Raw genomic sequence first — 22722 nt, 5'->3', positions numbered from 1 at the left:
TATTTTAACTTTACTTTCTCAGTGTTCCAAGATTCACTGTTTGTGCATCACCGGCCTGTAGCTTTTATCACCCTAACCCACAGCTTGTCCATCCTTCTAACCATCATGATTTTAACATCTGTTTCCAGTCCTGTCTAAAAGCTATACTTGGGCCTTTCATTGGTTAGTGTCATTCAGTAACAAATCTTGAGTGCTCACCGTCTTACTAGCAACAGGGTCAGATTACCTAGGTAACTAGAATTGCTAGTATAAACCAGGTCGGGAAATTCATGGAAATCATTTCTTGAAAGTGAGATCAAACAGTACTTATTTAACCTGGATATGCATTAGAATTAGTAAAGAAATTTTTTTAAAAAGATTTTATTTATTTATTTGACAGACAGAGATCACAAGTAGGTAGAGAGGCAGGCAGAGAGAGAGGGAGAAGCAGACTCTCTGCTGAGCAGAGAGCTCAGTGTGGGGCTCAATCCCAGGACCCTGAGACCACAACCCGAGCCAAAGGCAGAGGCTTCACCCCCTGAGCCACCCAGGCACCCCAAGAAATTTTTTTTTTAAATGCACATTCCAGAGCCTACTGAATTAGAATCTCATGGATTGAGGAAGAAGCTTGGGGTTCTATATATTTTAAAGCTGCTCAGCTAATTATGGATCAGCCAACCTGGCTTGAAGGAGGCCTGTCTGTTGAAGTAGACAATCAATTAGAGGCAAACACATACATGATTAATAAAAGTGTCAAATATACAACTGTAATCTTTATTTTCCTTTTTAGATGTCAAAGGCAGCTTTCCTTTTGGCTACTTCATTTAAAAGTTTAAGACCCAGGGGCGCCTGGGTGGCTTAGCGGGTTAAAGCCTCTGCCTTTGGCTTGGGTCATGATCCCGGGGTCCTGGGATTGAGCCCTACATTGGGCTCTCTGCTCCGCAGGGAGTCTGCTTCCTCCTCTCTCTCTGCCTGCCTCTCTGCCTACTTGTGATTTCTCTCTGTCAAATAAATAAATAAAATCTTAAAAAAAAAAAGTTTAAAGCCCAGTCCTTTTTTTTTTTTTAAGTTTATTTTTTTGACAGACAGAGATCATAAGTAGGCAGAGAGTGGAGGAAGCAGGCTCCCCGCTGAGCAGAGAGCCCTGTGTGGGGCTTGATCCCAGGTCCCTGGGATCATGACCTGAGCTGAAGGCAAAGTCTTAACTTACTGAGCCACCCAGGTGCCCCTAAGGTCCAATTCTTAGTGTCCTTTGAAGAATTTCTACATTCCAAATTAGGAGCATGAGTGACATTATTAGAGTCGATATTTGTTTATAGGTTGAGGGTCTTTGGCCAGCTCTAAGATAGTCTTCTACAAGATAGAGGATGCTACATTTTCTTCCTCACAAAAATCGTTTCACACTCTGCTGTAAGAAGGATTGCTTTCACATTTTACTTGCTGTTAACCTCTGCTGATTAGGTGTTGTCTACTTTTGTCAGACACGAGAGTGTGTGGAGCAGTTACAGCTGGAAGACCGGGTTCTCTGCCTCCACAGTCGATGGCGAATCCTCTATGCAGGACTGGCAAATGGCACTGTGGTCACCTTCAACATCAAGGTCAGTGTCTGGCGGGAGAACACTAGAAAGTAGTGTGTGTGTGGAAAGAAGGAGAAGGCAGACATTTTCCTGTTTTCTTGTGTGAGAAAACAACAGAATGAGCTGCTACTCAAAAACTGTTATCTTCTGGTGTAAGTAAAACAAGATCCTTCATTCCGTCTGCTCAGGCCTAAGTGTGCCAGGACCAAAAGGTAGCTCTACTAAATTAAACCAAGCCTGATGATTTGGAGCCAAATAATGAGTCATGGGTTTAAACTAGTCTATCTCATTTTAAGAATGACACCATGAAAAATAAGCTTAAATTCTTTTGAGTATGACATTGATGTGGTTTGGAACTGATTTAGGGTTTCATGAGGATAACCTATTCTGTAATGTGAACCCAGTCATAGGTTTGCCTTTTGTTCATGTGGCCTCATTCTTTCCTAATCCAAACGTAAATTCATTTGTTGAGCAAACCTTTACTGAGCATTTGTTATGTGCTAGGCCTTAGGTTAAAGCTTAGGAAGTGAGGAGGGACAAGTTCTTGATAGCCCTATATGCTTTGTTAATGTAGGTGGACTTCCATCTTGGTGGGCTTTAAAGTAAGAGAGATACGATCCAATTTGTATTTTAGAGAAAGTCATCCTGCAGTTGATGATAGGAAAGTACTGGTACTAGTAGAGGCAGGAAGATCATTTAGGAGGCTCTGTCATAGAAGATGATGGGAACGGTCAGTCTAAGAATGAAGAGAAGAGAATGGATAAAAGATGTAAGAGGTAGAGTTGACGGTTTGGTTACTAATGAGTTGTAACTCTATATCCCAAGGTCATCTGGTCATCTTTTTCTTTTCTTTTTTTTTTTTGAAAGTGAGTGCGTGAGTGTACTGATGCAATAGGCAGGCAGAGGGAGAGGGACAGAGAAAATCTTAAACAGGCTCCATGCATGGAGTTGGACGTGGAACTCTATCTCATGACCCTGAGATCATGACCTCAGTTGGAATCAAGAGTCAGGTGCCTCACCAACTGTGCCACCCAGGTGCCTCATGGTCATCTTTTGACAGCATGTTATGGTGTTTATTGTGTTATGCCCAATTACAGTATCATTCATATGTTAGGAATACCTACCAACTCTCCTTCCACACGTGAGCTGGAACCACTGCTTATAAGGGATACAATAAATATCTCATGGCCTCTGCCTTTAAGGAGCTTAAAATCAAGTAAGAACAATCTGGTCCGTAGATAATCAAGTGCCAAGTTATATGGGTCACTTGATAGGAATAGATCACAGAAGGGTCATTAGTGAAAGTTGTTGTATTCTGTATGTGAAGTGTTAAAAGCCTACATTAGATTTGGCTAGGGCAATAGAAATGAAGAAGAAAGAATAGATTTAAAAGTTTTTAAAGGATAAAACTTGATAATGACCTCATTCCTTTTTTGGGAGAGTAATGTTATCAAAGGTGGATAGAAGTTAGGAGCAGGACGTTTGAGGCAGGGTGAGAACAAAAAATTCAAATGGAAATGGTCCCTAACTGGTTAACAAGCCCCAGAGAGGATGGACCTTGACAGAGAGATTTGAGAATCTCTGCAGACATGGGAATTTTGAAGTCTTATGAGGGCTGGGCCCTTTTTGGTTTGGCCACACACCTAGAATGCAGTGCTTCTGAGATCTCAACAGAAAGCCAGGGTTGATTCTCTGTGCCTGGCCCTGAACTCCCACCAGCCTGTCTCCCGAGCACCTAAGGTGGTTGGAGTCATTGCTTAGCCCTGGACACTCCCAGCTGCTGCTTTGTGCTTAGTTTCTGGGAGTTTCACCACTTGTGTGCACCTGAAGTTCCTTTATTTATTTATTTATTTATTTTTAAACTCTTTTTTTTTAACATAATCTCCACCCAATCTCTACATAGGGCTTGAACTCATGACCCCAAGATCAAGAGTAGCATGCTCCACCTCCTGAGCCAGCCAGGCACACTCCCCACACCCAAAGATCCTTTTTAGAAGTTTTGGGGAAGTGGGAGACTTTAGGAACAAGACTGGTATGGGGATGAGGGAAGTAAGTCTAAGATCTGAGGTTAAGGAATGTTTGGGAATTCAGGATGTGACTATGCCACTCCGACTGATGTAAAAGTCTTCTGTAGTTCACTAAATGATGTCATGAGAGATGACAATGAACGAGAAATCAGAAGAAACTGAGAATAACAGAAAGGTAGAGAATGAGAGACTCTTACCAAAATTAGACCTCAGTAAGTAATTCTCAGTGGAGAAATTTGGAAATGTGACTAATTGATTGCAAAATTTTTGATGAGAAAAAAATCAGGGAAAGAGTTTTTGGGTCTAAGGCATGGAAGATATGTTAGAATGTGAAAAAAAAGTTGATCATTTGTTATCATTAATGTAAGGGAAGTGAGAGAAGGCATAAAAAGAGAATCAAGTACTAATTATGATCAGATACGTAGTTTAAAGTTAGAAATGTGTTTATAATGCAAGAGTTTGCTGTGCCCCCACTGGATTGGGGGAGGAGGGAGTCTTGGACACAAAGAGAGTTGGAATGAGAATGGCAGAGGTTGGGAAGTTAAAGACAGGGATGCAGTATGAGAACTTAAGTACAGGTAATAGAATTAGAGAGTTCGTATCAAGGTAGTGATTTGGGTTAGTTGATTTTGACATTTACCAGCTGAGTTTCCTTTACTTCATATAATGGTGGCTTATTTTTCAGAACAATAAACGACTTGAAATCTTCGAATGCCATGGCCCTCGGGCTGTTAGCTGTCTTGCCACAGCACAGGAAGGAGCCCGAAAGCTGCTCGTTGTTGGGTCTTATGACTGTACCATTAGTGTTCGTGATGCACGGAATGGACTCCTCCTCAGAACTCTGGAGGGCCACAGCAAAACCATTCTTTGCATGAAGGCAAGTACAGGGCAAGAGAAGAGGAGTAGGTTGTCTGGCACACATAGAAAGGTTTGAGTGGCATTTCCCTTGTTGTCTAGTGCCTTGTTTAGAACACATCATCTTGAAAAGAGCAAGGAGATTACAGTGCTTGGGTCACTGTACTGTATTTTAATGTATTAACAGAGAGGTGTATTTTATTGTAGAATGTAGATATACTTCAAAGCCCTCTTGGCTATTTCACAATCATTCTGAGGAGGCAGCAAACCCAATAATACATTTTCGATTTATCCCAGTACCTGGTGGTAGAACAGAAGTTTCACTTTAGAAAATTTGAGGAACTTATTATTTTGTCCCTAGTTCATGCTCATCTCAAAGTAGGTTACAAATTAGAATTCAACTATGTGCTTTACAGGTTACAGAGAAAACTCAGACCCTTATACCAAATCTAACTCAATGAATTTTTTTCTTTAAGGTGGTGAATGACCTTGTGTTCAGTGGCTCCAGCGATCAGTCAGTCCACGCCCATAACATTCATGTAAGTTGTGTTGATGTAAAGAAATCTTTAATGGAATGATGGTGAAAGCTTGAAGGATTCCTCAGACCTCCTGCAGTTCAAATTAAAGCACTTTTTCCAGTGAAAAGCTTAATAACAGTCTGTACCTGCATGAGCTCTTGGAAGGTAGTGAGCAATCTGGAAATTCTGACCCGATCAACATTTTTAATGGGGGACAGATTCAAAGTTATGTAAGGTTTAGTTTGTTTCATTTGAACTTGAGATAAATTGAGCAGCTGAGGCTCCAAGAAAGTGGGTATTTTCTGTAGTTTAAAATAGAACAAATAAAAACAGCCAAGAGACTCTGCTCGGGTCCAGAGGCAGCTGTGGGAAGCTCAGTGCCTGGCTATAAACCTGGGGACAGTGCAGCCTCAGGGACTTGTCCAGGTGAATTGGGATGAGAAAAATGGAAATACGTCAACATCTACAAAATACATGCAGATAGAGTTGTGGGCCTTCCCTTTCTGTGACACCAGCTTCTCTCCGTCAGGATGCATTTTGTATATGTTGTATACCTGTATTGTGATAAATGCTTGTGTGAGTACTTGAGCTGTTAAAATTAGTTCAGCTCCCTTATTGTACAAGTAGCTTCGGAATTACGACTTACGGAATAATGGAACCAGAAATCTGAAAAGTCAGAAGGAATCTTGAAAATCAGTCTAGTGACTTGTCTCTTTTTGGATGCAGACTGGTGAGCTCGTGCGGATCTATAAAGGTCACAATCACGCAGTGACTGTGGTGAATATCCTAGGAAAAGTGATGGTGACTGCTTGCCTGGATAAATTTGTTCGTGTCTATGAATTACAGGTAGAATTTAGATCTACTCTTTTGCTTTAACAATTTGGGGAGAAGATCTGCCTGGGTTAGGTGTTAAATTTTTTTTTAATATAGTAAGGTTGAGGGTGGGCCCAGAAATCTGCATTTTTCAGAAGACCTCTAGATAATGAAGTAGATGGTCCGTGGACTACACTTTCAGAAAAATACTCCGAGGCTTGTGGTGAGGCTCAGGTCCATACCGGAGGGTTACAGGCTGCAGCGGTAGTCTCTAAAGCCTGCCTAGTGCTCCGTGTGCAGTTTCAGGTTGGGGACTTTGACACGACACAGAAATTAGTTCTCTCATTTTCAATGGCCAGCGCCGCCTCTGAGGACTTACTAGAAAAATAGTCAGATTACGTTTCTGTGAAAATGCTCCCGTTGCCTCACCATAGTGCCTCGGGTATGGTTTTAATCCTGCCAGAGGCCTCTGTGTTTAATATGCTTATTAAACACAGGGTATGAGTAACCTTAATTCTCTTTCTGTTTTCTTCCTCCACCTAAGTCCCATGATCGACTACAAGTTTATGGAGGACACAAAGACATGATTATGTGTATGACCATCCATAAAAGTATGGTGAGTATTATTAGCCATGTCACATATTGCTTTAGAATATGTTCACTAAAAACTACAAACTGATGATAATGTTCCTCTCTATCACTCCCAAAGATGATATCTGTTTCTGATACGCCTCGTTATTGAATCCTTTATCTTTTGGTGTAGTATCACTGAGAAGTAACCCAGTGATATTGTTGAATATTCTCTTTGCTATATTGATAAGTGAAAATAATTACAATAAAAATCTGATACCCCCATGAAAGAGAAAATAAGTTTAAGACCTGTCCCCTAAAAATTGAGTGGTGCTTTTTCCAGAGCCATTACGATCCAAACAGAACATTGGAATGGAGTCAGGAGACCTGGCCAGTATGGCGAAGCGAAAGCAGTCCTAAAAGTAGAAGCTAATTCACTCAACCCTGCTAAGCCTCGATTTATGTTATTTTTAAATTATGGGGTTGAGGCAGAGTGGATGTTTATCAGATTCTGAGCAGTAGCACCCCTTGTAGCAATGGAACTCAGCTGGCTCCCGTGTAATGCTTAGTGTAGCGTGCCGTGCTCAGGGGCCCGGGGTCCGGGGGCCTCCAGCCCTGCACTGCTGCTCTCAGCCAGGCTCTCAGGAGTGGCTCCCTAAGAAGCGGAGCTTCACAGTACCCGCGCTAGAACATACTTAGCCATGGTAGGACTCAGGGCTGGCTTTGGTTTTGGTTTGTGTTTTCTTACAGCCAGCACAAAGAGCTTTTGACACATATTTTGAGGATGTTTAGTTATTGATTTTTTTGTGTTTTGTTTTGGTCTAATATGAGAAACCACTTTTTCCAGATTTATACTGGCTGTTACGATGGCAGTATTCAAGCTGTGAGGCTGAATCTGATGCAGAATTACCGTTGTTGGGTAAGGAGTGAAACTGTTCTCCTAGCGAGACTTAGGAGTTGCTTAATGCTAGGCTAATTTATAGATCTTCATTAGCATCAATTAAGCATTTTTATATTTGAGCATCAACTTTTTGCCTCCCACTGGAGGACAAGGAAGCTTATTTTTATTGTTTTATTTTTTATTTTTAAAAAAGATTTATTTATTTTAGAGGGAGGGGGAGAGAGAGAGAGCATGAGAGCGAGCATGAATGGGAGGGGGAGAGAGAGAGAGGGAGAGAGAACCAAGCAGACTCCACACTGAGCATGTAGCTTGACATGTGGCTTGATCTCACCACCCTGAGATCACAACCTGAGCCAAAACCATGAGTCGGATGCTTACCCAACTACGCCACCCAGATGCCCCAAGGAGACTTATTTTTTTAAAGCTATTCATAAAATGTTTCCATACTTCTTTCATGAATAATCTAAGATTAGATATAAAGTATGTCTACATATTATCCCCTCAGAGGTCATCCCTCTGGTGACTTTTGCTTGTTTTATTATAAATCAGTACATTTTTACAAAAATATCAATTGTTACCAACGTACAGTTGACCCTTGAACAGTGTAGGGGCTTAGGGGTACCAAACCCTGTGCAGTTGAAAATCCACATATAACTTTTGACTCCCCAAAAGCTTACCTGCTAAGAGCCTCCTCTTGATCAGAAGCCTTACCGATAATACATATTTTGTATGTTATACGTCCTATATACTGTTTCCTCACAATATGGTAAGCTAGAGGAAAGAGGATGTTACTAAGATCTAAGAAGTGGTGCCTGGCTTCTTGACATGTGATTTGATCGCAGGGTCTTGAGTTTGAGTTCCATGTTGGGCCTGGAGCTTACTTAAATAAGTAAATAAAATCATAAGGGAATGAAGATACATTTACAGCACTGGACTATATTTACTGAAAAAAGTTCACATGTAAGTGGGCCCGAGCATTTTGAGACCATGTTGTTCAAGGGCCAACTGTATGTGAAATAAAACGTGGAAGTGCTTATTTTTGTGACCTGCCCACTGTCCTATACTCATGTATTCATGGTTTGGTTTGCTCTTTGGTTTTCTCAGTGAAAGACACAAAATATAGTACAGCAGGATCTAGAATACAGAGGGTTAATTCACCTAGAGAAATGGAGAAAATACCATCTGGTTTTAAGGCTGGAGGGGATGGAATAGTGCTACAGGAAAAACTCAAATTTGCATTACTTTATAGAAATGAACCTGTTAGAATTGTAGGGTTTAAGACAGGCAAGCCTGGAGGGGAAAAACCAAGACAAAGAGTCTTGATGCTTTCTGACTAACAAGTGAAATTGAGAATTGAGCCACATTTTTAGTAAAGTCGGAATTAAAAAAAAAAAAAAAAGGAGGGGCGCCTGGGTGGATCTGTTGGTTAAGCATCCAGCTCTTGGTTTCAGCTCAGGTCATGATGTCGGGGTCGTGAGATTGAGCCCCAAGTTGGACACCATGCTCAGTGGGGAGTCGGCTTGAGATTCTTTCCCTCTGCTTCTCCTCTCTCCCTCTCTCCACTTGCATGCTAAATAAATAAATAAACGAATAAATAAATAAATAAAATCTTTAAAAAGAAAAAACAAAGATTGTTATTCAAGTGATAAAGATTCTCTGTAAAGTCAGGCTTCCAGGGTGTAGTTTTCTTTGTCAGACATATTTATTGTCAAGTTCACGAGTCAGCAGTTCTCAGAATTGTGAAACACAGCCCCTTCAGTATTATAGAGAACTCTTACCCCCTTTTTTTTTTTAAGATTTTATTTATTTATGTAGAAAGCAAGCAGTGGGAGAGAGGTGAGGGTGGGGAGGAGAGGGAGAATCTCAAGCAGACTCCCGGCTGAGCATGGAGCCTGACTCAGGGCTCCATCTCACGATCCTGAAATTGTGACCTGAGCTGAAATCAAGAGTCAGATGCTTAACTGATTGAGCCACCCAGCAACCCCCTTTTATAATAAATGGACTAAGGAACTCATTTTATGATGGCAAGATAAAAAAATAAACGTGGCTTAAACTGAATTTTATGGTAACATGTCCATCAATATTTGCTAACCTTTTCCTCTAACAATGTGGCTATCTGGGTGCCTCACCTTCTCAGTAGAGCAAAGTGTTGAGACTTTCGTCACCTCAAAATATTGGTGATTGATGTGGGTGCATCCAGCTTTGTTATATTTTCTAGCCAAGAATTAAAGAATAAGGGGCTTGCTTTTTACTTCTGCAGTCCATACAGGATACAAGCGAGGACTGCTCTAATTGTGATTGCATGGTTCCTGTACTCTTTCCCCTTACCCTTTCATTCCCTTTCTCCCTAGTGGCACGGCTGCTCTCTGATATTTGGTGTTGTGGATCATTTGAAACAACATTTGCTCACTGACCATACAAATCCAAACTTTCAAACTCTGAAATGTCGCTGGAAGAACTGTGATGCTTTCTTCACTGCAAGGAAAGGATCCAAACAGGTACATGAGTGGGACCAGAGGCCGACCTGGGGTCATTGGACTCCTCAGAGCAGGCAGACCTTTAGGCCTTATTAGAATGTTCAGAATTGCAATAAATAGAGTTTAGGGATTTTCCTTTTTATTATTATTCAGAGATTTGGGGAATAGCTTAATGAGGTTTCAAATGATGAATTAGGTAGTCCTTTTGAGAGTTTTTGAGAAAGAGCCTTAAGAGAATGTTTTTAAATGTTTCAAATCTAATAACTGGACCTGGAGGATTATTACAATATTTTTGTGTGAGATAAGAACTCATCTTTAAGTGCACAGTTTCATATAAATCGCCTTCCATGTATGGAACTTAGAATGTACCCAGGAAGCTGTCCTTGGCTTGAATTTTCTCTTGTCTTACTACCAGCTTTTCTCTCACGGGCCCTTTTCCCTTTATTCCTAGGATGCTGCGGGACACATTGAACGACATGCTGAGGACGACAGCAAAATTGATTCGTGAAGTTTTTTGCCTCCCATGTTGGGAAGTTATTGTTTGAACTAATTTTACATTGGCCCTTCTCAGAGGCCACAGTCTTCCCTTCCCCAGAGAAGCAGGGAAGGAGAAAATGGTTACTAGCCAGGCTTACCACTAGTGTAAGTCTGGGCAGCTCTATGGGATGATAGATATACTTTAAGTTCTTACTGGAGGTTTGTCAGATTTAAACAGATTTTAAGGAACCATACTTCTCTGGGACAGCATGGAACATAGTAATCTGTGCTACTAGTATTCTCCAGATGTTGATTAAAGATACAGATCTTAATTCAATACCCAGTCTGACCCTAATCATATCTATTTTTTTTATTGCTTTTAGTTTGTGATTTTTAGTTTATGTTCTTAATGATGGTTTAAACCGTAGTCCAGCTTTTACGTACAAGTTTGTGCAAATGCTAGATTTTTAAGGTCACTTTTATTTTTTTTAGTTCTAATAACTGGGTATTTAAATTAGAAGCAACTAATTTCCTTAACAATTATGTGCAGTGTGTTTCACTATTCTCTTGCCTTGTAGATGGACAGAGCTGGCTTTATATGCCAAAGGGACACACAGTAGATTTTCAACAGCTAGAGTGACTGCTCTGCTGATTATATTTTAGGAATTCAGCAAATCACATAATGACAGGTCCTCACTGACAGCATTTCCTATCAGACATCTTTGCACATTTGGCTGGGAGTGCTCAGTTCAGGACAGTACACAGAACTAACATCTACCTTGCAATGTTGCTGTTAGGCCCCGGACGCACACGGTGTAGGTATTGTCAGGCTGTTTGAACTGGAGTGTAGCCTTTATTTCCCTTTCCAGTTTCTGACTCTTAGGCCTGTTGTGGGTGTGAAACCCCTTAGTTTGCTCCATTGCCAAACCCTCTCCGTTCTGCTCTCTGGCTGTGCCTAGACTCTTGGCAGCCATCACATACTTCCTCTAGGCTCCCAGAGTGCTTATCCCCCACCTGCAGCACCCAAGATGGGGGAGTTAAGATAAAGCATCTGCATACAGTCTTTAGGATCTCAAGCAGGCTTCTTAGAAACTGATTTCTGAAACTGGAGTCTTGCCTTCACCTCCCTTCTAGCTGGCAAAGAAGAGTAAAGTATGAGGAAGGTAAAGACTCCCAATTTTCCTCTGAGAGCAGCCAAGTTAACACAGCCTAGTGAGACTGCTTTGTTTTTGGAATTTCTCTGGACTCTTGAGAGAAGCTGTAGAAGTGTTGCTTTCTAGCCTTTTGTTTCTGGATTCTCAAAACTATGAAAGAGTCTCTAGAGAGCTAGAAGGGAGAAGAGCCCAGTGCCACATATGAGACTTGGGGATGTGATGCATACTGTTTTCTGGGATTGCAGAGCACACAGGTTTCTCCAGCCCTGTTTGTGTGCACACATCTACTCACAGCTCTTCACTTGGGCTCTGGGGCTGGGGATTTCACCCAGCTTTATGGATGGATTTCAGGAGGGTATGATAGTGAATGCAAAAATAAGTGTGTGTTCTTTTTTTCCAGGAAAGGCTCTAGCAGTTCTTACTGGAACCATAAACAAAGAACTAATCTAGGAGGTACTACCAAATAATGAATGGCCCCACAGACTATTTACTTCTATCCTTATGAACAAGAAAACTTTTTTTTTTTTTTGACCACACTATTGATAGTTGCATCATACTTGAGAGAGAACAGAGCGAAGATTCTCTTGCATAAAATGTATCTGTGCTGTTTCTTTATGAGATTCAGAAGGTTTCTTACCTCTCCTCTCCATTTCTTATAAGGATGACCAGAGCAGTCAGGCTGTTGTGTGGGTTTGGGAAGGGTAATTTCCCAGGAAGGCGTATTGGAATTTATTACTAAACCTGGTGTTTTACTCGGGTCCATAGTGAAGCCGCATTCCATGGTGACTGGGCAGTGTGCTATGAAAGTCTTGCACACTCTGTTGCATGGGTGCCCTTCTGTCCTGCCCGAGGACATGTCTGAAAAGAGGAGAGTGGTGGAGCTTTGGTACAGCAGGAAGGGGTTATGTGAGGTGTTGGGCAGTCGTGGGGAAGGTATGAGCAGACTGATAGAATCAGTAACAACCGATTTGGGTTTAATTTTGGTAGAATTGTGCACGGTCTTTCTGCCTTTGTGTGTGCAGCTGTGACTGTTCCTTGTATGTGTGTATGGGTATGGGCACCTATACTTGTAATACTTTTCCTCATTTCACAAACTTTTTTTTTTTTTTGAAGCCATGGTAATACCGTCTTTCTTTCAAGAATTTGTAAAATTCTTTTACCCCCAGGTTGGTATGTTATCCTAAATGCGTGGTTCTAGCTGTCTATTTAGAAATAAAGGCACCATAAGCATCTTGGCTGCTTATGGTTGTGTTATTGCTTTTAAGAGTCTTGAAAGTTACGCAGAACTTAGGCTGCTTTCTGTCTTTTACAGTGTCTTAACTGAGTCTAGCCTTCCGTCTTCCCTTAGAGAGGAGCTGTGGCTCAGGTTTTTGTGTTGACTTGGTGTTTAGTACTTAATGAAGGAAGGGAAATGTTCCATGACCTGATAAAACCCACCTCGTTTCTTATAAGGGGTTGGAGGCCATTACGAGAATGTTATCCTTAGTTGCCTGTGCCTACTTCTAATGGCCGGAAGCCAAGAAAACCATAGTATCCGTCCTTTGATGTGCATATGATAGCGTTTTAATGACTGTTTACGGCAAACTATCAGTCACTTCGAGTTTTTTCCTAAAGTTTTTAATCAGGTTCAGAATGTGTTTTAACACACTCCTCTGCTGAGGGATAAAGCAGTTACACACATAAGAGCAAAGAATTATCTCCACCTGATGTTACTTGAATTTGAGGGAATGCCATTGCTACTACACTCCTGCTTTTGTGGGGGAAACTGTTTTCCTGCATCAGAAGTTAGCAGTTGAGTGTTTAGCTCCTGACCTACCTATAATGTATAGGCATTATCATTGCTGTTTAAGTGATCATTTGCCTAACAAAGGGGCTTTTTTGTTTTGGTTTTGGGGTAGATAATATAGTAGACACCTTTAGTGACTAGGTATGTGGATGGTGTGGTGGGAGTAGGTGTACAACACTTAGTGGAATGGCATGATATATTTTATGGAAGAGAATTCACTGGAGGGGAGATCACAGTCTATTGTGAAGTGGGATTTAAACAGCACATACCCTCTGGTTTGTGCAAACGACTGTAATTTGTATACGCTGACTTTCAAATTTTGTTTCTGCTGCCAAAAGGAGAGCTCCTAGAACTGTTACGAAGGCCATGCCTGCCACATTGGAAAAACTGTGATTTCATCCCTGCCCAAAATCATCATGATCTTCAGGATTTCAGAGTGACTGATAGGGTAGAAGCTATGGTGGAGGTGATTTGGACTATACTGAGTTCCATGTGTAAGTGGATATGAAATCCTGGTGTAAACCAGACATAGTGCTTATTAGACAATAATCTCTAACCTCACCTCCAGGCCCCAAGTATATGGCCCTGCTGGGTCACATGGCAACTAAAATTTCCTAGATTTGCTTTATAGTTGAAGGTAGTAGCCCAGTTGAATTGGTGGGGGAGGAAGTCAAGGAGGAAAGCTGTTGAAGAGCTTTTCTCCTACTTAAAAGAAATATATGCCCTAGAGCTGCTCCAGTACCCTTGGTATCTGAATTTTTTTATATATTGAATATGGATTAGAAGAATGAAATCAGATGACATTTGACTGCGAAAATGTTTATAAGCAAATAGCTTAGCCTTCTTACATTTTGGTATAAAGCTGTGAACTTCATAACTTTGTAAAGCAAGATATAAAGCAAATTCAAGAGGAAAATAAAGTACTTTTACTAATTGTTTACTTTTGCTACCTTATCTGCATATTAATAGCCAACCCTTTTTTCTCCATGTTGTGATAGACAGCAAGAAGGAAATTGGGTGGAAGGCATGAGATGGCTATAGATATACCACACACCGTGGTCTGGATAAGTTTGGCAAACAGCTACATTTAAGGATTTGTCCAAGGTCATAAGACTGTTAATTAGTTAGTGAAGGAGCTAGGATTAAAACTACATCTTTGGGGTTCAAGATGGCTATGTAAGAAGATCTTGAATTCACCTCCTCCACAGAAAACAAATTTACAGCTATATAAGGAATAATTTTTCTCTGCAGATGACCTGGGAACTAGATAAACAGCACCTCTACAACAAAAGAGAAAAGAGATGCATTGAGACAGGTAGGAGAGGCAGAGACTCAGTCTCCCTCCAGATCCTACCTGAGGTACGATGACCCACTATCAGGAAGGGATCCCATAAATACAGAGTTTTTTATCGAAGAGTGAAGTGGATATGCCTGCACTTCAGGCATCCGGACCCTTGTGTCTGGAACCAGAAAGACAAGCTCCCAAAACACATGGTTTTTAAAATCAACAAGGATTAAGTTCAGGGGAACCATATAACTGTAGAGAACAAAGAACCTGCTCATAAAGGGCTCACACGCCCATCCACTCATCCTGAAATCCACTGCAAAAATAATTTGAAAAGTACCTAGACTACAACTGAGGGAGAGACCCATTTGCTAATCCTAATGTGGCTGTAGGACACTTCTCACTGCAGTGACTTTCTCTGGGAATGGAAGCACTGGCTGGTGCCTTTTTTGCAATCTCATTCTAACTAGCTGGTAACAGAGCTGGTGGGCACCATATTTGGGGCCCTCCCTTTAGCCTGCCAGCACTGGTAAGCATCCTTCTTGTCCCGCTGAACCTATGCAAGCAGCCACACGACAACTGGGCCAAGTGAGTATATTGCATCTGGGCTGGGCATGTTCCATGTCCACCCTCCCCCCTTTGCAACAGTCGTGCCACAACCAGATGGACTCCATAGATAGGTACAGAACATTCCATTCAAGCAGCAGAATACATATTCTTATCAAGTGCACGTAGAACAATTTCCAGCATAGATGAGCTGGGCCGCAAAGCAAGTTTCAATAAATTCAATATTGAAGTTATATCAAGCATCTTCTCCAACTACAATGGTATGAACCTAGAAATCAGTTATAATAAGAAAACAGGAAAAACCACAAAAATAAGGAGATTAAACAACACTGAACAGTCAATAAGTCATTGAAGAAATCAAAGGAGATATAAAAAAATACCTAGAGACAAATGAGAACAGAAATATGAGATACCAAATCTATGGGATACTGCACAGGCCTACCTCAAGAAAAGATAAAAATCTCACATAGTCTAATGTTATAGCTAAAATAACTAAAAAAAAAAAAAGAAGAAGAAACAGGTCCCTGGATGGCTCAGTTGGTTAAGCGGTGAACTCTATAGATTTTAGCTCAGGTCATGGTTTCAGGGTTGTGAGATTGAGCCCCAAGTCAGGCTCTATGCTGGGTGTAGAGCCTGCTTAAGATTCCCTCCCTTTCCTCTTCCTCTCCTCATGTGCACGCTCGCTCTTAAAAAAAAAAAAAAAGGAAGGAATGAAGCCCAAAAAGTAGAAGGAAGAAAACAAATATATTTATATAAAAAATAGAGACTACCAAGATAGGAGAAAGATAAATGACTAAGAGCTCCTTCTTTGATAAGATAAAACTGACAAACCTTGAGCTAGACTCACCAAGAAAAAAAGAGAACTCAAAATCAGAAATGAAAGAGGAGACATGATACTGATACCACAGAAATATGGAGAATCGTAAGAGACTACTATGAACAATTACACACCAACAAATTGGGTGACCTGGGAAAGATAAATTTCTAGAAAAACCTACCAATGCTGAATCAAAAGGAAATAGAAAATCTGAACAGACTGATTGCTCCTAAGGGAACTCAATCAATAATCAAAAACCTCCCAACAAACAAAAGCCCAGGACCAGACAGCTTCACTGGTGAGTTCTCCCAGACATTCAAGGAAGAATTAATACCAGTTCTTAGCAAATTCTTCCCAAAACACGGAAGAGGAGGGGACATTCCCAAACTCATTTTACAAGCCCGTCATGACCCTAATACCAAAACCAGACAAGGATGACACTAGAAAATTATAAGCCAATATTCCTGATGAATATACATTCAAAAATCCTCAACAAAATACTAGCAAGTCAAATTAAACAATGCATGAAAAGGGTCATACCCTGTGATCACATGGGATTTACTCCACGGATACAAGGATGGTTCAACATTTGTAAATAAATTTAACTACATTAACAAAAAGAACAATAAAAACATGTTCATCTCCATAAATGGAGAAAACGTTTTTGACATAATTCAACACCCATTTATGATAAAAAAATCTCAAAAGTGGTGGGTACAGAGGGAACATACCTCAACATAATAAGCCATATATGACAAGCCCACAGCTAACAACGTAGTCAATGGGGAAAAGCTGCAAGCTTTTTCTCTAAGATCAGGAATGAGACAAGGATGCCCACTTTCACCACTTATTCAACATAGGTATCAGAAGTCATAACCAAAGCAATTGGCAAGAAAAAGATATAAAAGTCACCCAGATTGGAAAGGAAGAAGTAAAACTGTCACTATTTGCAGATGATATGATATATATATATATATATAGAAAGCCCCAAAGACCCCACAAAAAAAACTTAGAATAAAAAGAATTCAGTAAAGTTTCAGGATACAAAATCAATATATAAAAACATGTTGCACTGCTAAACACTGATAATGAACTATCAAAAAGAAATCCAGAAAACAATCCCATTTACAACTGTATCGTGAAGAATAAAGTGCCCAAGAATAAATATAACCAAGGAGGTAAAAAACGCATACACTGGAAACTATAAAACTAATGAAATTGAAGACACAAATAAATGGAAAGATATTCAATGCTCATGGATTGGAAGATTAATATTGTTATGATGCCCGTATTACCCAAAGTGATCTACAGATTTCAGTGCAATCCCTGTCAAAACCCCAATGACATATTTCACAGAAATAGAACAGATAATCCTGAAATTTTTGTAGAAGCACAAGAAAGCCCCAAACCCCAAAGCAATCTTGACAAAGAAGAGCCAAGCTGGTTATTCCCTGATTTCAAACTGTTCTACAAAGCTATAGGTATCAAAACAGAATGATACTGGCACGAAAACACAACCAGGTCAATGGAACAGAACTGGGAACCCAGAAATAAACCTACACTTAGATGGACAATTAATTTCTGGCAAAGAAACAAAGAACATAAAATGAGAAGGGACACTCAGATACACAGTGTTGGGAAAACTGATCAGCCACATGCAAAAGAATGAAACTAGACCATTATCTTATGCCAAACATAAAAATTTACTCGAAATGGATTAAAGGCTTGAATGTGAGACCTGAAACCATAAAATTCCTAGGAGAAAACATAGGTGGTAAGCTCCATGACATCAGTCTTCACATTGTTTTTGTGATCTAACTCCAAAGGCAACAGAAACAAAAGCAAAAATAAGTAGGACCCGATAAGTTAAAGGGTTTCTGCACAGCAAAGGAAACCATCATCAAAACGAAAAGCCTGGATGGCTCAGTGGGTTAAAGCCTCTGCCTTTGGTTCAGGTCATGATCCCAGGATCCTGGGATGGAGCCGCGCATCGGGCTCTCTGCTCAGTAGGGAGCCTGCTTCCCACGCCGCCCCTCTCTGCCTGCCTCTCTGGCTACTTGTGATCTCTATCAAATAAATAAATAAAATCTTTAAAAAAAAAAAAGAAAAGTAAAGGTAACCTACTAAAATGGCAGAACACAATCGGAAACAATACATCTGATAAGGGGTTCATATCTAAAATATATGAAGAACTCACACAACAACAACAACAAAACCTATTAAAAAATGGAGAGAAATAGACATTTCTCCAAAGAAGACATTCAGATGGCCAGGAGGCATGTGAAAAGATATTCAACATCATTAATTATTAGAGAAATGTGAATGAAAACCACAGTGAGTTATCACCTCACATCTGTCAGAATGGCTATTATCAAAAAGATAAGTAGTAGCAAGTGTCAGTAAGGATGTCGAGGAAAGGGGACTGTCAGACACTGGTGGGCTAGAAGTCGGCACAGCCACTATGGAGAACAGTATGGAGATTGCTCAAAAAATAAGAATGACCGTGTGGTCCAGCTGTGGAACTACAGAGTATTTATTTGAAGGATACCAAAACACTAATTTGAAAAGATATATACGCCCCATGTTCACTGCAGCATTCTTTGCAATAACCAAAATATGGAAATAACCGAAGTGCCCATCAGTGGGCATGAATAAAGAACCTATGGCGTATATGTATGGCGTACTGCTGAGCCATAAAAAAAGAATAAAATCTTGCTATTGGCAACAGCACAGCTGGACCTTGAGGGTATTAAGCAAAGTGGAATAACTCAGAAGGACAAAGACAAATTCTGTACGGTTTTGCTCCTGCGTGGAATCTAAAACAAAACTCAAGATACAGGAAACCCATCAGTGGTTACCAGAGGGGGAGGGGTTTGGAGGGCAGAGGGTGTGTGGGTGATAGGCACGAAAGGGGGTCGCCGGTAGGGTGATAGATAGTATGCAGACTTTCGGGTGATTATAGTGTATACAGATGTCAAATCACAGTGTCGTATACCTGACACTCCTCAAAGACAAAACCCACGCATACATCTCTGTTCCATTACACTCAGGTGACTGGCCCCTCTGGTGACAGGGCAACCCATTTATTCTTGATACTCTATACACCAACAGCTCTTCCCTTTCCTTTCCTTGTTGATCTTGAGACGTGCCGGAGTGATTCTCATGTTTAAGAAATACCAATTGACACGGTTACCAGGGGGTCCAGGTTCTGTTTGTGTGTGCATAGGTGTCTTTTGTTGTCTTCTGAAACTTGGGCTCTCTGCCTGACAGTGTGACTATAACACTGGAAGCCACTCTGCCCTGCTCTGGCTGATACTCTGAATGTGAGAAGACAAAACACAACTGAACCAGCCATACACATGCCTTTATTTAGATCAACTCTTTTTTCAGAATGCAACTTATGGGTCAGACAGCCCAAAGTACCCAGCCCTCTTCCACTGAGCTTGTTTATGCTGGGCAGGCCCCTCCTGAAACAACGAGACAGAACCAAGTGCTAGTTGGGTTACTGTCCCGTGGGTGGGAGAACTTGAAGGAGGCTAGCACAGGAAGCGTGGAGGGCCACTGCCGGATGCTTCTGTGAACAACCTAGGGCAAGCTAAGGAGAGCATTTGCTTCACAGCTGAGGCCACTCAGATCCTGAGCAAACCTCTCAGCTGGGCTCCCATGAGCTGAGACAGACAGACACTTGGCTCCATGTATGTGGCGAAGGGACAAAATTGTGCTCTCTCATTCCTTAACTGAAGGGTCGATGTGTTTGTGACAGATGGACAGATGCCCTGAGGCCGAGTGGGGAGCGAAGTAGAGGATGAATAAGACAGATGAGGCACATGGAGGCTTGCTGGGGGCAGGGCGGGGCACAGCTACTGTGTCCTTTGAGGTAAGTGGCTCTAGATATATTGGATGAAATGGCAATCCTGAGTGATCTGTAACGGCCTTGGACGAGGCCAGCTCGGTTCAGGCATACATGGTGAGCTGCAGCCACTGAAAGAGTTAAGTCCCAAGATCAGAGTGCAACCAAGGAAAGCGAGCCCAACCCTAAGGGTCTGATGGGGGAGGGGGGAAAGGGACAGTCCCAGCATGCCCAGTCCCGGGAAGATTTTCTAAGAAGCGGTTTAGGGCCTGCTCCCCTTTTTCTACTAGGAAGGTATGTTTTCCAGCAAAAAAACCCTTTAGAATCTGAGACCCCTTTGGAGTCTTCCCCCTGGTACCCATTCCCTATGAGCTTGCCTTTCTGTTCCTTTCCTAGCCCATCCCTCCCCCAGCATTTGGAAGTGAGGAGCACACAGGCCCCAGTCGGCCTCACTGGCTTCCCACCTGAAATTTTAAGGACAGGGTAAATCGACTGCTTCTTTTATGCTTTACCTCTAGAACGTTGAGTTTGATGATACCATCTCCATCCTTGTCAAATGCATTAAAAGCTCCTGTGGGAAGAACGCACAGGCCAGAAGCGAGTTACAGACTCACTTCCCCTCCACTGTTGTGACTTTTCTTCAGAGGACCGTGTACTAAGTGGTGTCCTTTGGCACAAAACCGTGCCAGGCAGGGTATCCACAATCCCCCTCCCTTCACCAGCCCGTCTGAGCTTAAAGCGGGCCTTTGCCTTTGTTCAGCTTGGAGAGAGGAGACTGGAAGGTGGTCAGGCCGAGATTCCTACCGCTGCAGCCGTCCGGCCCCAGAGCACGAAAGGGCGGCCCCCCACTTACTGAACATGCCCTCTAGCCTGACGAAGCAGCAGATGAAGCTGTCGAAGTCGATGTTCATGTGCTTGTCTGCATAGCGCATGGTAATGATGTCATAGAGCTGGCTGTTGAGGTGGAAGCCTGTGGAGGGTGGGGTGGGGGAGGAGGAAGTAGTCTGAGTCCTTGCCTGCATTCTGTCCTGTTCCCTACCTCACAGCCACCCTGTGTCACCAAGAAACACTCCTTCTTCCCCCCACCAATCCTCTGGTTCCACCAGCCCTTGTCCCTGCCCCCGCCAGCCACTGCTTTCCCCAGCACCTGCATCATTGACTGCGTTTCGCATCTCGTAGCTGTTGATGGTGCCGGAATGGTCTGTGTCGTAGTGTTTGAAAATTTTCTGGCAATTGAAAATTTATGGACAGAGGTCACACAATAAAACACTGAATTAGCCCCCCGCTCCTTCACTCCCATGCTTCCTTCTCTTCTCACCTGCCAGGCTTTAATCTTCTTCCAGAGGTGATGGAACTCTTGCAAGTTCAGCCTCCCAGAGCCGTCTGTCTGAAGGAAGGAGGTCAGGGCTACAGGGCACACATAGCGAGATCCCCCTGGACCAGGAGGAGGGGTCCCTGCGACTTCCTCACAGGAAGGCTCTGCCCCAGGTAGCCTCCCATTGCCCTGTCCTGGTATTTAACCCTCCCTTCCTCACCTCTGCAGTCAGAGTTCGTGTCTGCTCTAAAACCCAGGGGACCATTCTCCTCAGGACCATTTTGGCTTGGGCCAGGCCTTTGGCAGAAACCCAGGCCTGAGGTGAGGGCAGAATTTAGGGGCTGGATACAAACCAATGCCCTGCCCAACTGTGCCTCGTCCAACAGCCCCCTTCAGACCAGTAGCCTAGGACCTCAGGTCCTCCCTTAGGCATGGATTTGGGCCTTTCTGACCGCCCCCCCCATTGCCTTGGCCCCCGTGGCTGCACAGGGGCTGATGACAGAGAAGCATGGTGGGGAAGGGCGGCCGGAAGGATACATCCATGAGAGCAATCATGCTACGGCAGGACTCCAGCGTGAACCCTTGTGTCTTCAGGTCCTTATCTGGGAGGTAGGGAGAAGAGTGAGGAGCTTTCTTCAGGTAACTGGACCTCCCACTCCTGCCTGCCCGCCTCCACATACAGTGTGAGCCACTCACGTTTGTTCACCACTGTGTTAAGGATATTCTTGAGCTCATCTGCACAGACCTCCATGTCCTGAGGAGGAAGGGAGTAGAGAATAACCGTTCTAGAGGACAGCTCCTGATGGAGCACGTGGTTTGCAAAACAAGAGCCAGCTGTCCGTGTGTGTAAGGTCTCTGTCACTGCCACGCTGTCATGGGTAGCAGGGACTTTTCCAAGGAAGACACGGCGCCCTCCGCATCCAGACTGTACTGGGCAGCTCAGGGTAGGAAGGCCTCCGAGCCACCCCAGTGGATGGTGGTCTCGGACCTGACTGGTGGACTTCTGTGCTACCCATACACAGCCCCTGCTTCCACCAAAAGCCAAACAACCCCTCCTGAGCAATGGTGAGATAACCAGTCATTTGAGCAGTTAGTGGAGGAGAGGAGTCAGGGCCGGTGGTACTCACCTCGCCTGCTATCTGCCTGAAAATGTTCCGGAATTGCAGCTGCTCCTCACTCTCTTGGTCAGTGTTATCAGGCCGGGGCTGCGGAAGCATAAAGGAAAACTGGTTTCCAGTGATCCGGGAGATGGGCAGACCCATGAAGGGCTGAAGGAGCCAGGGTGCCTACCTAGCCCTAGGTGGCTGCAGGAGCTGGGTACAGCACAAAGGCTTTTCTCCCTGAGCCGAGCCTAGTGAGCTGGAGTGAGACTCCTCTAGGCCCCAGTGACCCTTCCTTCCAGACATGCTAGCCAGAGAGGTTACAGCAGCCATGTAGACGTGTGGACAGCCCCCCGTGTCCCTCTCTCCCACCCCCACCAGCTCGAGCCTCCCCACCATTTTCAGCTTGACCTTCTCAACCAGATAAGTCCCAGAAGGACAGAGGGGACCAGACCATCTGGGTACCTCCAGCCACCTGCGTCATCAGGGTGAAGTCCTCAGAGGACCCCTATTTCACTGCAGGGACACTCAACATCGAGGACGTGGCCGGGGCTTTGTCTGTGGGCTTTGGTCCCTTAGCCTCACTTCCACTAAGCTTTAGATGCCCTCCTCTCCCCACTTCAATAGAATACCCTTCCCAGGGCTCTGCAGGCC

General features: G+C 42.9%; 2 protein-coding genes across 3 annotated transcripts in view; one reads left to right on the top strand and one right to left on the bottom strand.

The window, feature by feature from the left end:
- The window catches only part of ZNF106 (zinc finger protein 106), a 60790-nt gene extending 46718 nt beyond the window's left edge, over positions 1 to 14072 (top strand). The window contains 8 exon segments of the mRNA XM_047737619.1: positions 1461 to 1577; positions 4269 to 4460; positions 4915 to 4977; positions 5683 to 5802; positions 6314 to 6385; positions 7187 to 7258; positions 9592 to 9738; positions 10169 to 14072. Of these exon segments, the coding sequence (XP_047593575.1) occupies positions 1461 to 1577; positions 4269 to 4460; positions 4915 to 4977; positions 5683 to 5802; positions 6314 to 6385; positions 7187 to 7258; positions 9592 to 9738; positions 10169 to 10225 (840 nt within the window). The 3' untranslated portion in view covers positions 10226 to 14072.
- Positions 14073 to 19146: 5074 nt separating this feature from the next.
- The window catches only part of CAPN3 (calpain 3), a 49620-nt gene continuing 46044 nt past the window's right edge, over positions 19147 to 22722 (bottom strand). For both annotated transcript variants that reach the window (XM_047739036.1, XM_047739037.1), the window contains 8 exons: positions 22096 to 22173; positions 21665 to 21722; positions 21506 to 21570; positions 20972 to 21040; positions 20801 to 20879; positions 20507 to 20623; positions 20166 to 20224; positions 19147 to 19784 (listed from right to left, as the gene is read on the bottom strand). In XM_047739036.1, the coding sequence (XP_047594992.1) occupies positions 19758 to 19784; positions 20166 to 20224; positions 20507 to 20623; positions 20801 to 20879; positions 20972 to 21040; positions 21506 to 21570; positions 21665 to 21722; positions 22096 to 22173 (552 nt within the window). In that variant the 3' untranslated portion in view covers positions 19147 to 19757. The remainder of the gene's footprint in view (positions 19785 to 20165; positions 20225 to 20506; positions 20624 to 20800; positions 20880 to 20971; positions 21041 to 21505; positions 21571 to 21664; positions 21723 to 22095; positions 22174 to 22722) is intronic.

This window comes from Lutra lutra, chromosome 7, assembly GCF_902655055.1.
Source record: "Lutra lutra chromosome 7, mLutLut1.2, whole genome shotgun sequence".
Lineage (NCBI taxonomy): Eukaryota > Metazoa > Chordata > Mammalia > Carnivora > Mustelidae > Lutra > Lutra lutra.
This window is presented reverse-complemented; position numbering and strand designations above follow the sequence as displayed.